Source organism: Stegostoma tigrinum, chromosome 19, assembly GCF_030684315.1.
Source record: "Stegostoma tigrinum isolate sSteTig4 chromosome 19, sSteTig4.hap1, whole genome shotgun sequence".
Lineage (NCBI taxonomy): Eukaryota > Metazoa > Chordata > Chondrichthyes > Orectolobiformes > Stegostomatidae > Stegostoma > Stegostoma tigrinum.
In genome coordinates, this window is record NC_081372.1 from 40,490,367 (window position 1) to 40,505,826 (window position 15,460).

At 41.7% G+C, this 15,460-nt stretch overlaps 1 protein-coding gene across 1 annotated transcript in view; it reads right to left on the minus strand.

Moving 5' to 3' along the window:
• Nucleotides 1-15,460, minus strand: part of LOC125461533 (RIPOR family member 3) — a gene marked incomplete at its 5' end in the record, with an annotated part of 210,306 nt that overhangs the window by 129,324 nt on the left and 65,522 nt on the right. The window contains one exon of the mRNA XM_048550443.2: nt 848-974. Within this exon, the coding sequence (XP_048406400.2) occupies nt 848-974 (127 nt within the window). The remainder of the gene's footprint in view (nt 1-847; nt 975-15,460) is intronic.

Sequence of the window (15,460 nt, forward strand, 5' to 3'; positions counted from 1 at the left end):
CTGCATGTGTCGTTTCTACTTGGTTCCACGCCACCAAAGTTGAACTGAACCATACATTGATAGGATTATTTTACACTTTTTAAACAATGGTGCAACATTTGCAACTCTCCAGCTCTGTCACCACCCCTGTGACTAAGGAAGAATGGAAAATTATGCTCAGAGTCTGTGGAATTTCCTCTCTCACTACTTCTAGTCTATCTTTCTGAAGAAGGGTCTAGGCCGAAACATCTCACTTCCTGCTCCTCTGATGCTGCTTGGCCTGCTGTGTTCATCCAGCTCTACACCTTGTTATCTCGTTTACCAGAATTATGTTGTCATCTTACACTTGAGTCTCTCATGATTTTAATGGCAAAATGCCATACATGAGCCATCTGAGTTATAGCCAAGTCTTTCAATGTGATTAACAACCCATCAAATATTTTACATGCAAATAGTAAAATAGCTCAAGGTTACCAGGCTTGGGCACTTCAGAACCACTTGTGCTAGTCATCAGTTAACTTGTTTGCTTTGTTAACCATTGTCACCTTTCAATTGCTTCATTAATGGAGAGCTGACTGGCAGTGTGGAACAACAGCTCATGTAGAGGGGAGAATGGCATGAATAAGGGTATTCCACAAGGGTGTCCTTCTTGTGTACTGATTACACAGTGCATTAGGTAAACAACTGTGAAGATACCAACTTTTGGTGGACTTTGGTGGAACAGATTTAAGCTGCATTGCTTGGGAAGAAAAGAATAATTGATTTGCTTTCTGATTTTCTATTCACTGGAAAATTGATTAGTTGCCATAAAATGAACTTAATGTATTCACATTTCCACACGATCTTATTAAACTCCTACAATACTTACTGGGTTCTTCTGCTTTGCATTGTACCAAATCCAGTAAATGAACGGCTGCGGTTGATTCCACTCGAATCAGCAGGGGATACGAAGTGCAGTTTCACAGACATTATTCTCAGGGATGTTGATACAATTGCTGAGGATAGGTAAGAAAAAAAAATCAGAAATGAGGCAGTACATAAAACAGATCTTTTCCTTTGGTTATGGACAAGGGAAAATCTTCGCATTGGTAAAACTTGGTTGGAAAGTTGTAAAAATAAAATCTTGCATTTTTCAAATTGCATTTTTATTGAAGTTTCTTTAAAACAAGCAGAAAGAATACTAATGTTAGAAAGGCATGAATTCACTCCCCATGGCAACAGTTTTCACAGTGACTTATGAGAAGTATCTGAAAGTTGAATCCCACAGGGAAATAAGCAATGACTTGAACACATGGAACATCAGAGCCATGACGACTGCAGTATCCCAATGAAATGAATGCCATTGCTTCCTACACATTGGTGTCCTTTAATGTGGAAATGTTGGACAATTCCAATAAATGAATCATGCCTAAGTAAATGGCATTTTCTGTTCTTGGCACCTTTATTTCTAGAGCATGCCCTCCTCTGGGAAACAACAGTAGAGTCAGACATAATTTATTTAATTGGGATGAAGACATCTGGTAATCGTGGATTAGCCATTGGAAATACAGGGTTACAGGGATAGGGTAGGGGTTTAAGTCTGAGTGGGATAGTCTTCAAACGGTCACTATGGACTCAATGGGCCTAATGGCCTGCTTCCACACTGTAGAGATTCTATGATTCTATTCTTTGATATTACAGGAAATTCCTAAATGCATACAGTCTTGGCTAGAAAGCTGAGCAAATGTAAAACACATTCTCTAAAAGTGGATTCATTCTGACAGTAAGGCAACCTACAATGTTTACATGTGTTCAACAACAAAAAAAAGAAATGACTTACATTTATATTGTGCCTTATCGCATTCTTAAGGATCAGTTTAAAACTTAAACAAAAGTTTGTCGTTTAACTGTCATCTCGTCGTTAACTGTTGCATTCTCCAACGCACCCTTTACTAGATTCTGTTTGACGACACATCAAAACTCTCATCGCATGCAGTGTATATTTTATTTTCCCTTCCTGTTGGTATTTCTTGAGAGTTTTCCTGATGTGTGCAAGATGAAAAGCTTTGACGAACTGTCTTTTTTCATTAAGCTTCAATCTGTTGCTCAATAATTGAATTGCCTCTTCCATTGAGATCATTCCATCAAAGATGAATTTCTCATGGACCAATGAAAACATTGCTAAGAGTTGAGCTTAGAGGAGATTCCATACCCAATTGCTAACAATTATTGCTTTCCTCAAGGAATGTATCTTTGATGAAACGCCCCCTAATCTTTTATGACTTGTATATTTTCATGACACAGATGATATTATGTTTGCTATATTTCAATCTGCAGCTGCACACAAGAATTACCTTACACACCTTAATGATCTCAATCCCATGCTCAAATTTGTCTTTGATTTGGAGCAGCCCAATGAGTTCCCTTTCCACTCTCAGTGAGAGTAAAGTGACTGAAAACTTTGAGCAGTAGGTGAAGCTAGTCTTTTTTTTAAGATCAGATTAGATTTCCTACAGTGTGGAAACAGGCCCTTTGGGGCAACAAGTCCGCACTGCTCCTTGGACCATCCCACCTAGACCCATCCCCCACTAAACACTACATGCAATTTAGCACTGCCAATCCACCTAGCCTGCACATCTATGGACAATGGGAGGAAACCGGAGGAAACCTGTGCAGACATGGGGAGAATGTGCAAACTCTGCACAGATAGTTGCCTGAGGCTGGAATTGAACCCAGGTCCCTGGCAGTGTGAGGCTGCAGTGCTAAGCACTGAGCCACCATACTACCCCTTACCTGCTACTTTTCAGAAGCAATGCAACTGGTATTCTCCAACAAAATGCTATTAAGTCAATAAAAAGATGGTCAGTCAACTAGACAAATGAATAATACAAATACAAATGAATAATACAATACATGAATTTCAGAGCTGGTGTGATGCCAATTATGTGTACCTTACATCCCAATGACTGGTAGAGCATTTCAAACAGTAGGTCCCTTTGGCTGTTTGCACCAAGCAGGGTATTGACTGTTTCCATCTGTACTGTGCTTGAAAAATGCAGAGCAATGTCCAACATTTGATGTCATTTCACAATGGAACAAGGGTCCAGGCCTGAAACGTCAGCCTTCCTGCTCCTCTGATGCTGTTTGGCCTGCTGTGTTCATCCAACTCTACACCTTGTTATCTCAATACATACTAAGTAGTTTTGATAGTGCTACGAATTATGCAAATAACCAAATTAAGACTACCAGTCAGGCATACAATATATTCAATACACTTGCTAGAAGCTACATATATATGGGTGTCCTCCCAGTCCTTTGTAAACAGGAAGAGGATACACCTTTACAAGCAAATAAATGTTTGGGAAACAGCTATTTCCCATGGTACTGTGTCAACAAATGAGCGCCTATTTGGATTTAAACAAAAGGTGAGGAATAAATAATGGTGGTACATTCAAAATCACAATACTTTGACCAGTCAGAGTCCATTTGTCAACTGAACACACCCTCCTTTCGTGTTGCATAATTTGTTGTTTCCTTTGAAATTTGGCATTCTTGCAATTCTGTCTTTGCGAATGCAAGATGAAAAGCTTCCACAGCATGTCTATTTTTTTCAGCAATACTCAAGTTCCATACACCCAGGCAATAGTACTAAGCACGTCTGTGGTTGGGGTGAAACCCTTGGCGTTCTAACTCATGTTAAGGCAACAGTACAACCAACTGAGCCATCTGACATTACAGGAAACAGAGGTAACCCAGACACATTTGAATCAGAAATCCAAATTGAACAGGATGGAGTGAGAAGAAATAAGATCTTAAAAAACATACTTAAGGAACTGTCAAGTAATAGTTGAATGCCTGAGCTAAGTGCTAAAAGCAAACAACTCTTTCTGTAAAACTTTTATCTGGTATTCTAAGAATGAAGCTAATTAACAGACACTGGCTGAAACCAATACAGCTGCTGCTAAAAGACTTAAGGTAATTGCCACAGAGTGCATCTGTCAATTTAAATGCCTCTAATTAAAACTATTGCTCCTACATGAAGAAATATGTATATATACTATATGGAGAAAGGACTGAAAGGAAAGCTTTTTCTGAGAGAGGTTTGTCCTGAAAACTCCCAAAGACTCAGAACTCTTCCAGTGGAAGTAAAACTGTTTCTTACATAATATCATCTACAATGTGTTATTGTGTTTTTCCAACCATGCATTACTTTTGTCATGAATTCAAAAAATTAGAATGAGAGTATTTAGAGGATGATATCCTTTTAATATTCCCATGATGTCACTAGTCTAGTGGTTGACTGATCACTATCTTTAAAATTTCTTTACAGAGACGTTGGTTTAAAGAGAATAAAAGCATACATTTATATCTTGCCTTCCATGACCGTTATAGATTTCCCAAATCTCTTTATAGCTAACAAAATGTCATCACTTATGCAATGAAGGAAAAACAACGTCCAATTTACAATGAGTAAGGCTCCCATAAATAGCAACGTAAGCATATCCAGACAACTTTTTTATTCGTGATAGCAAGAACTGGCGATGTTGGAGAAGCTGAGATAACAAGGTGTAGAGCTGGATGAACACAGCAGGCCAGGCAGCATCAGAGGGGCAGGAAGGCTGACATTTTGGACCTGGACCCTGCTTCAGAAATAGGGGAGGGGAAGGGGTCTCTAAATTAAATAGAGAGAGTGGGGGGTGGCGCTCATGGAAGGTGGATAAAGGACAAGATAGGTGGAAAGACAGACAGGTCAAGGAGGCAGAGATGGAGCCTGTAAAGGTGAGTGTAGGTAGGGAGTTAGGATTGGGGTTGGTCAACTGAGGGAAGACAGACAGGTCAAGGAGGCGGGGACGAGCTGGGCTGGTTTTGGGAGGAGGTCGGGGGTGGGGGTGGAGGTTAGTCAGTGAAGTGGGAGGAGCAGATAGGTGGGAGAAGAGACGGACAGGTCAAGGAGGGGGCGATGAGCTGCGCTGGTTTTGGGATGAGGTCAGGGGTGGTGAGATTTTGAAGCTTGTGAAGTCCATATTGAGACCATTGGGCTGCAGGGTTCCCAAGCAAAATATGAGGTGCTGATCCTGTAGCCATCGGGTGACATTGTAATGGCCCTGGAGGGGGCCTAGGATGGACATATCATCCAAGGAGTGGGAGGGGCAGTTGAAGTGTTTTGCGACTGGAAGGTGAAGTCATTTGTTACAAACTGAGCGTAGGCGTTCCACAAAGCAAGCTCCAAGCCTCTGCTTGGTTTCCCCGATGAAGAGGAGGTCATATCGGGAACAGAAGATACGGTATACCACATTGGCAGATGTGCAGGTGAACATCTATTTGATGTGGAAGGTTTTCTTGGGGCCTGGGATGGAGGTGAGGGACGAGGTCTAGGGGCAGATGTAGCACTTTCTGCAGTTGCAGGGAAAAGTTCCAGGGGTGGTGGGGCTAGTAGGGAGTACGGAGCAGACGAGGGAGTCACAGACAGAGCGGTCCCTCCGGAAGGCAGATAGGGGTGGGGATGGAAAAATGTCCTTGGTAGTGGGGTCAAATTGCAGGCGGCGGAAGTGGCGGAGGATGATGTGTTGGATCCAGGGGTTGGTGGGGTGGTATGTGTGAAAAAGGGGGATTCTGTTTTTGTTGTTATTGCAGGGAGGTGGTGTGAGGGATGAGTTGCGGGAAATGCAAGCGATGCAGTCGAGGGCGTTTTCAACCACTGTAGAGGGGACATTGCGGTCCTTGAAAAACAAGGCCATACGGGATGTCCGGGAGTGAAACACCTTATCTCGGGAGCAGATGCGGCGGAGGCGAAGGAATTGGGAATAGGGGATAGCATTCTTGCAGGAAGGTGGGTGGGAGGAGGTGTATACTAGGTAGCTGTGGGAGTCGGTAGGCTTGAAATAGATATCGGTTTCCAGGTGGTTGTCAGAGTTGGAAACAGTGAGGCATAGGAAGGAGAAAGAGGTATCAGAGATGGTCCTGGTGAACTTAAGGTTAGGGTGGAAGAGGTTAGTGAAGCGGATGAACTGTTTGAGCTCCTTGTGCAAACACGATGCGGCGCCAATACAGTCATCGATGTAATGGAGGAAGCGGTGGGGGATAGGGCCAGTATGGCTTTGGAAGACAGATTGTACCATGTACCCCACAAAGAGGCAGGCATAGCTTGGGCCCAGCTTGGGGTGGATACCACCACCCCCTTTGCCTGTAGGAAGTGGGAGGAATTGAAAGAGAAGTTGTTGAGGGTGCATATGAGTTCGGCTAAGCGGATAAGGGTATCGGTGGAGGGGGACTGATCAGGCCTGCAGGACAGGAAGAAGTGGAGGGCCTTTAGGCCATCTGCATGGGGACTACAAGTATATAGAGATTGGACATCTATGGTGAAGATGAGGTGTGGAGGACCAGGGAATCAGAAGCTTTAGAGGAGGTGGAGGGCATGGGTGGTGTCCCAGACATTGGTGGGGAGATCCTGGACCGGGGGGAGAAAATGGAGTCGAGATAAGTGGAGATAAGGTCGGTGGGGCAGGAGCAGGCAGAGACAATGGGTCAACTAGGCTAGTCAGGGTTTGTGGATTTTGGGAAGGAGATAGAAGCGGGAGGTGCGGGGTTGGGGAACAATGAGGTTGGATGCTGTGGATGGGGGGGTCACCTGTGGTGATGAGGTTGTGGATAGTTCTGGAGATGATGTTTTGGTGGTCGTGGATGGGGTCAAGATCAAGGGGGCGGTAGGAAGAGGTGTCAGACAGCTGGCGCCTGGCCTCAGCGATTTAGAGGTCAGTGCGCCATACTACAACTGCATCTTCCTTGTCTGCCAGTTTATTTTTAGTGATGTTGATTGAAGGATAAATATCGGCCAAGGCATTGGCATAAATCTTCCAGCCTTCTTCAAAATAGCACCAAGGGATGACTGATTTCAAACTGATAAAGTAGGCAGGGATTCAATTCAACAATGTAGAGTAAAGGGAACTAAGCTTTTTGGCTAAGTATAGTTAATGAGCATGTGCAAAAGGAGCCATGCCATAGTGACATCAATTCACAAGGAAGTAGAGTATAGCTCTGTAAGGGTCCAAGTAAGGTGTCCTCTTTTGCTACTATCTGTATGTAGACATGGTCATTAAAACCTGTTGCTGTTCACTTAGAAGGGTACAGTTGTCAAATTGGTCTAAATGTGAAAATGGTGGGCAGACATTTGGAACTGGAGGTGGGTGGTAAGAGCTTCAATTGATGATGGTAAAATGCAAAGCCTGATGAGAAATTCAAGGCCAGAGAGATGGAAAATACCCAAAGAGAAGCTGACCAGTGCTGGGGCCTGTTTTGGACTTTGCACCATACCTAGGAATGGGTAAGCCCACTCAAGAGCTGAAATAAACATAGGAGAAGGTCCAAGGCAGTGTCAGTCAGTGCTTGATTGACACTCGCTTCCACTAAATTAGAGCTGGAGTAACAGGCCATCACGAACTATAAAATTATCATCATAATGTCAACACTTGATGGAAATTACAGGGGTGAACTGAAGTGCCTATTCATTTTGTTGGTCTTTTTTGATGGCTATAAATAAAAGTTCATGTTTGGATTCTTTTTTGTTCATTCGCAGGATGTGGGTGTTGTTAGCCAGGCCAGCATTTATTACTCATCCCTAATTAAGCAGAGGCAGTTAAGGGTCAACCACATTGATGTGAGTCTGGAGTCACTTGTAGGCCAGACCACATAAGGATGGCAGTTTCCATAAAAGATTTTAGTGAGGCCAACGTGTTTTTCCTGACAATCAACAATGATTTCAGGGTCATCATTAGACCCTTATTTTCAGATTTTTATTGACATCAAATTCCAACAACTGCCATGGCAGAATTCAAATCCAAGTGGCAGAACAGTCCCTGGATTTCTCCATTAATGACCTAGTTATCACCAATTGTCGGATTGCTTGCCAGTTTGTGATGATTCCCTGCTGAATAATGACAAGTTGCAGGTCTCCAATGGGCATTGGGAGCAACGTACAGGTGACTTAGAGAGATGTTTAGATGGGATGTAGCAAAGGACAACTAAACTGTTCAGCCTAAAGTGAGAGAATGGGGCTGTACATGAGAGGGAGTATCAATTCTGCTGGCTACAGGTCATGAACAGTGGGACTTTATAGCTGTTATGCCATTATGTTGCTGGTGATGGACAACAGCAGATTGCCAATGCTCACCTGAGTGTACAGCAGACTTTTACAGATGGTGCAGGCACAAAGATTACAAACCTTTCAGCAGATTCCTACCGAGTGGCATTTTGGGAATGGCATGTGGTCAAATAGGACTCAAATCAGGCAGCAGTGACACCTTATAAAATGGATAGGTAGCCAATGAGGCGAAGTAAAAACAAAGCGCTGGAGGAACTAAGCAGATCTAGCAGCTTCTGTTGATAGAAACAACATTGAGGATTTGAGACGGATATGAAAAGAGTTTTGAAGAACAGTCATTTCGGACTCAAAATGTTAACTCTGCCTCTGTCTCCACCTGTCAAATTCTCCAGCACTTTTTGTTCTTAATTCAGATCTCTAGAATTCACAGTATTTTGCTTATAGCTATTGAGGTGATGTTGGTAAAACAAAATTTGAAAAGGTTCTGTTAGGGTACTTTTCAGTGACCACTGAAGCACACGTGCAGCCTCACCTTAAGTCCATGGCATTCCCACTGAGTTGACTGCTGAATGCAACCCAAGATAGTTCTTTCTGCTATTTGTTTTCTTTGTTTTTTTAAAATTTGACTCTATTACTGCTTTACAACCTAACTGCCATTCTGACAGAGGTACTGGTAGATGTTTATTACTGCAGCTAAGAAAAGCCTAAAGGAGATGAATCTTTCTCATGACAAACTCCATCAATATCACTAATTTCTTTAATAAGCAAAAATTGTGGTCTTCTGGTATTCATCTATTTGTTAAAAATTGCAAGAGGAATATTTGAATGTTGGCAACATCCGTTTAAATGCCCTTCCCGTTACCAGGAGTTAAGCCTCACTGGGGTATTCTAAATCAAGCCAAGCTATTCCAGGAGTTGTCACAAAAACTAAAGAGTTTAAAACTAGCTAGAAATCCGAAGTTTAACTGGCTTTCAGATCCAGAAGAAACAGACCAGGTTTCTGTACTTAACAAGATTGACTATTTATTGCAAGTGAATAGACTCTAGCTACAAGAAAGCAATTATGAACCATTGGTATTAAACTCTAATTAAAATTCCCTTATAAACTCCCCACTACAAACATATATGGCCAGAAAGAAACATTTAATGGGTGGAGGGAAAAACTGAGAAAGCAGTATAGAATTCACTGCTAAGATGATTGTTGTGCTGATCGGAGTGTTGCTTCTTGATTTGCCTTCTCTGGATGCTTACATTTATTTACAGGAGACACAGGGTGACTGATTCACACTTATAAAGGTCTCAAAATTATTAATCCAAAAGTCACAACTTACAGCAATTGCTGAGGGAAAAATACATGGGTCTTTTGGGGGGTTTAAACTTTTTTTTTACTGCAGAGAAAAGACAGTTCCTGAGCTGGTAGAGATCTGTTGGCATCTCACTATCTTCTTTATAACTTCGAGCTGTTCAGCTAATGAGAGCCAAACACAGTTGTTGGCAGGCAGAAAGTTGTTATCATCAATAACTGGCCACTAGCCTACAGACAACTACTTGTTGCTGGCTGAATCTCCATTTGGTCACAACCCTTGGCTCGAGCTCATCTACAAATCATCCACTCCTGTTTGAACCAGCAGCAGTTTAACAGAGCTTATAATGAATATTAGATTATTTGGTTTCAAAAAGTGCAGCAATCCCACAGCAGTCCTTGGTTTTTAAAACAGTTCTCTGATTTCAGTCCATAATCTGAGATTTTTTTTTTAAGGCCTAGTCTTTAACAGGTCTGAAGTCATCTACTCCCTTTGATGGGGGTGATCCAAAAGACTTATGACTGAATCCAAAAAAATCAGTTGCACTCCAGAGAAGCCACATTAGATTGATCACAGGTATGGCAGGATCTTATTATATGAAGAGGTTGAGGAGGTTGGGCCTGGGTTCGTTAGAGTTTAGAAGAATGAGAGGAAAATGTATTGAAACATGCAAAATTTTGTATGAGTCTTGACCGGATATATACAGAGAGGCTATTTTGTCTTGCTGGACAGTATAGGACCAGAAGGCATAAGCTTAGAGTAATGGGATAACCTAATTAAGGCAGAGATGTTTTTTCAGAGGGTAATCAATCTGTGGATTTTTTTTATTGGAAATTGCTGCCAAAGCTGGGTTGGTAAGTATATTCAAAGCTAAGATATTCAGATTTTTAATTAGTAAGGTTAAGGGATCAGACAGGAATGTGGAGGTGAGGGTTATTAGATCAGCCATGGTAGAGCAAACCCAATGGGCCAAGTGGCCTATTTCTGGTCCTAGATTGTATAGTCTTAAGATTTCACACAGCAAGAAATATCAATAGATTTTGCACCAAAAAAGCTCTGAAAAATTCAAAGCAACAGGCACTTTGCCGAAGATATGTAAGATTCACCCCATGGTTGCAAGGTGATTAAGGCTGTGAACTGAATCATACTAAAGGGGAAAGAGGTGGGATAGGAGCTGAATATTATTTAAATGGAGAAAGACTGCAGAAAGGAACAGAGCAGGTGCATTGGGGGTCATTGTTCATGAATCACAAAAATCACAAGTTCAATGGATAATAGGGAAGGCAAATGAGATGTGGGCCTCTATTTCACAGAAAATAAAGTGTAAAAGTAGCAAGGTTTTGCTAAGTGTATACACAGTTGGATCACAGCTGGAATACTGAACAGTTTTGGGCCTGTTATCTAAAGAAAGTTATATTGGCATCATAGGCATTCAGAGAAGGTTGATACAGCTGTGAATTTTTGAACATCTCATCCCAAGAGAATTGTGAATACTCCACTGATTACGATATCTGAGGCTCACATTGACATGTTTTTCACTTCTTGGGGAACTGAAGGATGTGGAAAGCTGGTCAGGGAAGAGAAATTGAAATTCAAGATTAACCATGAATAGTGGAGCAAAAGCAATAGGGCAAGTGGTGTATTTCTAACCATATTTCTTGTGTCGAAAGTGTATGGTCAAGGAACAAAACCACATCATTTGACTAGGCACTTGATTAGGTACAGAATTCTAGAACCCACATTGAGTCGACAATTTCAGGTGATAACTCTGTCCCACTTTTCTTGGTAATTATTGCTGGTTATTCTACCTATTTAAGACATATCTTTTCCTTTTGTCTCTATTCTTACCTCACTACTAACTTCTTCTGCCTTTCACAAAAACCTTTTCCATTATTTAACCTTCTGGATTCCGGCATGTCACAGACATTCTTATTTGTTCTCCACATTCCTCTACCCTTTCTATTTAGTACTCCGAATTCTGATGACAACCCACTGATTTGAAACTATACTCTCCACAGATGCTGTGCCGCTTGCTGAGTATTTTCAAGATTTCTGGCTTTTATTTCAGATTTCCAGCATAGGCAGTAATGTTTTCTTGAACAAACCAATGCATTCACTAGCTCTGAAGTAAAGTAAGTAAAGTCACCATAGTCCCGGAGCATGGTTGGTCTCCTTTCTCATTAGGGAGGGATGACTGGTGGTGGTTTACCAGGGTCCACAACTCAGCGAAGGGCAAGGTTCACAGTAAGCACTGAAGTAGACAAGAGGTGACTTTGATTTCTGGATCTAGATAGGGCAGATAGGGAGAAACTGTTCTTTTTGCCGGGATGATCAAGAATGAAAAAACAATGACCGACTGTGATTAGCAAAGAAAGTGAGCATGACACAATATAAAGCAGGTTTTCAAACAGCAAATGGTTAGGATCTGGTAGGCACTTCCTCTTGACTGTAGACTTTCAAAAGAAAATTAGATGATTATCCAATGAGGAAAGATTTGCAGGGCTATGGGGCAAAGATGGGAGATCGGAATTGGGTGAATTGTTCTTGCAGAGAACTGACACAAATACAAAGGGCCAAATAGCCTTCTTTTGTGCAGTGACCAGCCAACAATTCAATGATTTTAAGAGGCCCATTCATCAGGAGTTTGATGCAAATGCCGATATAGAGCATATATTTAGATGGCCTTGAATTGTAGACTTCACCTGTAAAACAACAACAGGAAGATATGCAAGATTAGCCCAGGTTTTGAACCTAATCTATCTTCTTGAAAGAAAATGCTCTAATTTCAAATACAGCCTGAACTGATGAGTTGGCTGAGATTAGAAACACAATGTGGGGAATTGGTGGGTGGATGGGGAGACCCTGCATTCCAGCACTCCAATAAAACTCTTTCTTTTTAATCTAAAGACATCTGGAGTCTTCAATGCCAGAAGTAATTTGGCACTCTTACAATCATTCTGTTTTACATCATATGTTTATATCTTTAACATTTTTCATTCAGCATATACCATCAATTTCCTCTTCACCCAGAACAATCTTTCTTGCTTTTACCATCATCACTAGCATAGCTATGCATACCACTGTAACATTAATAGGCTTGGTGGTATACTATTGGTGTTAGCAAATTTTTGTTGAAATATCTTACAAATTAAGAACATAGGTACGGGAATAGGCTATTCAGTCTGATGGGTGTCGATCTGACAACAGCTGCAGGTTCTGAAATGGTCATCTTGGTATCCATCCATTAGCTCTTGCTCCATTCCCCATCCTATTGTATTGTTTATTTGTTTTGCTGCTCACTTAATATTGAGGTATTTTTAAATTTTTATTTGGAAAATACAGATGCAATTGAGTAACTAGCTTTTAATGGGTGTTCAAGCTGCTAATATGTAGTGAGGCCTTTTCTGGAGTGCTGTATTCTCTTCTGGCCACCCTGATAATAGGGAGGATATTTTTAATTTAAAGAGGGCTCAGAAGAGGTTTACCAGGATGTTGCCAGACATGGAAGGAGCGAGTTATAAAGAAAGGCTAGATAGGTTGGGACTTTTTTAAAAAAAGATTAGATTCCCTTCAGTCTGGAAACAGGCCATTTGGCCCAACAAGTCCACACCACCCCTTGGATCATCCCACCCAGACCCATCCCCCTATAACCCACAAACCCCTGAACACTGTGGGCAATTTAGCATGGCCGATCCACCTAGCCTGCACATCTTTGGACTGTGGGAGGAAACCAGAGCACCTGAAGGAAACCCGCACAGACCAGGGAGAATGTACAACTCCACACGGACAGTTACCCAAGGCTGGAATCGAACCCGGCCTCCTGGCACTGTGAGGCTGCAGCGCTAACCGCTGAGCCACTGTGCCGCCCCAGAGTTTAGGAAGTTGACAGGTGACCTTACGGAGGTTTATAAAATCATGAGGTGTGTAGGCAGGATTAATAAAAGGTGTCTTTTCCCTAGGACGGGAGATTTCAAGACTAGCGGGCATATTTTTACGCAAGAGGTGGCTCACATGTGGAATGAACCTCCTTAGGAAGTGGCGGATGTGGGCACCATTACAACATTCAAAAGACACTTAGATAAGTACATGAATAGGAAAGGTTCAGAGGGATATGAAACAGGTGCAGGCAGTTGGGACTAGTTTAGTTTGGGATGGACTGGTTGGACCGAAGGGTCTGTTTCCATGCTCTGTGACTCTATGGCTCTATGTATTCTCGCCTCATGTTTTGTGGGATTGTATTACAATGACATTCAGAACCTCAAATACCCAAGGATATTTTTAGCCCATTTTATCCCCAAAATGCATTTTGTTTTTAACAAGAGGATTATTATGGAGACAAAATAACTGCAGGTGCAAATTCCCTGGTAAGCTGATGAAAGAAACTATGTGGACCAACAGAATGTAACATCTAAAAAAGTGTCAAAGATACTCCAGTGGGAGAGAGGGCAATTTGTGATTATTGGGACTGACCATTTGACACAAACCCCCAGCCAATCAGCAGATAGCCATTCTTGTAGGTATTTTTGCAGGAATATACAAAAGAAAGGGTAAAAGAGAGCTTCAAAACTCAGGTGTATATTATTATTAGTAGGATGCTGTGGTCAAAATTATTTCTAGCACACAGTGGAAGTGGCAGCTTGAGAATAGCCAGTAAGCACACCTGCACCACAGGTAACAAAAGGAGAATACTCTCTTAATCAGACAACTGCAAACCAAGTTATAAAATGAATCCGGACAAAGGAATTTCCATCAGTTTACTAAAATAAGAATCTTAAGAACTAAGAACTACAAATCAGCAGCTCAACTGTCAATATCAATGCTACTGCTGAAACCCCATAAGGGTCACAACATTATAAACAGATTCTCAGATAAGGCAAACAGTTCAGAGGCTGGTTCATAAAACTTTTTTTTAAATGTTTATCTTTTAGAACTCACTTTTTACACCTAGTCTTTGTGTATTTGTGTTGTGTTAATATTTGTTCATGCATGTTTTCCGCAAATTGCTTGCTAACGACTATGATTGTCCATGGGTCATGGGTCCTGTGGGCTTCTGTCTGGCTGATGAGCTTGATCCCAGAGCTCTATCTCTGACCACACATTTGGCAGGCGTTTCCAGAAGGTGCAATTGGTCTTTGGCATTGAAATTGCAGGCATGCAATAATTCATCTTCTCTTTAAGTTAAGAAAGTCTGGTTAAATTAGTTCCATTTCATTTTTATTCATTGATAATGTTAGGGGTGGTGGGGGGTGGGGGTGGTTGCCATTGACTCAGCCAGCACTTATTCATCAGCTATTGTTGCCCTTGAGAAGGTAGTGGGTGAACTGCTTTCCTGAGCCAGATGTAGATAGACCCTCAATATCATTAGGAAATGAAGCCAGATTTCTGAAATAACAACATTGAAGCAACGGCAATATGCTTCTAAATCAGGATGGTGCAGAAGCTCATTTGACTTGAAGGAAGGTACCCACAAGGGAAAGGATCCTTTTAAAATTAACCTTCTTGCAAACGAGGGGATAGGCAAATAAGGAAAGGGAGCCAGTTATCCCTCCTCACCTGGCAGCTTAGCAGTTAACTTTTAAATGTTTCATCTCTCAAACAGCAATAAAGATTTTTTGAGGCTCTTATGATTAGAATTTTACTCAACAGGTAGAAGACCTGAATTTCTCAAAGGGCTGGCCAACAGTTTACAGATGGAACAGGTAGAGAAGCTGCTGAGAGGTTAAAGATTGAGCAGTAGAAACTGGAATTAAGAAAAGGAGAAGGAACAAGAGAGATGGAGAGGTGATAAAGAGAGAAAAGAGCAAGGATAGAAAAGAGGGAAATTCAAGAAACACGGTGTGAGAAAGAGTTTGAATTAGCACTGCTCAAGCGGAAGAGAGAGAAATCCCCAGTGTGTTCCATGAAAACATAATTGGCTCAGGTTTGAGGGTGAAGAGCAGGCCTTTTACTCATTTACTTCCTAAGTTTGAGGAGGCAGAGGTGAAAGCATTTTTCATTTCTTCTGAGTGGGTGGTACAGCAGTTAAAGTGGCCAGTCCAACATTGGTCCTTATTACTGAAGGATAAGTTTCCAGGTAGGTATACACTGCCTTGCCTGAGGA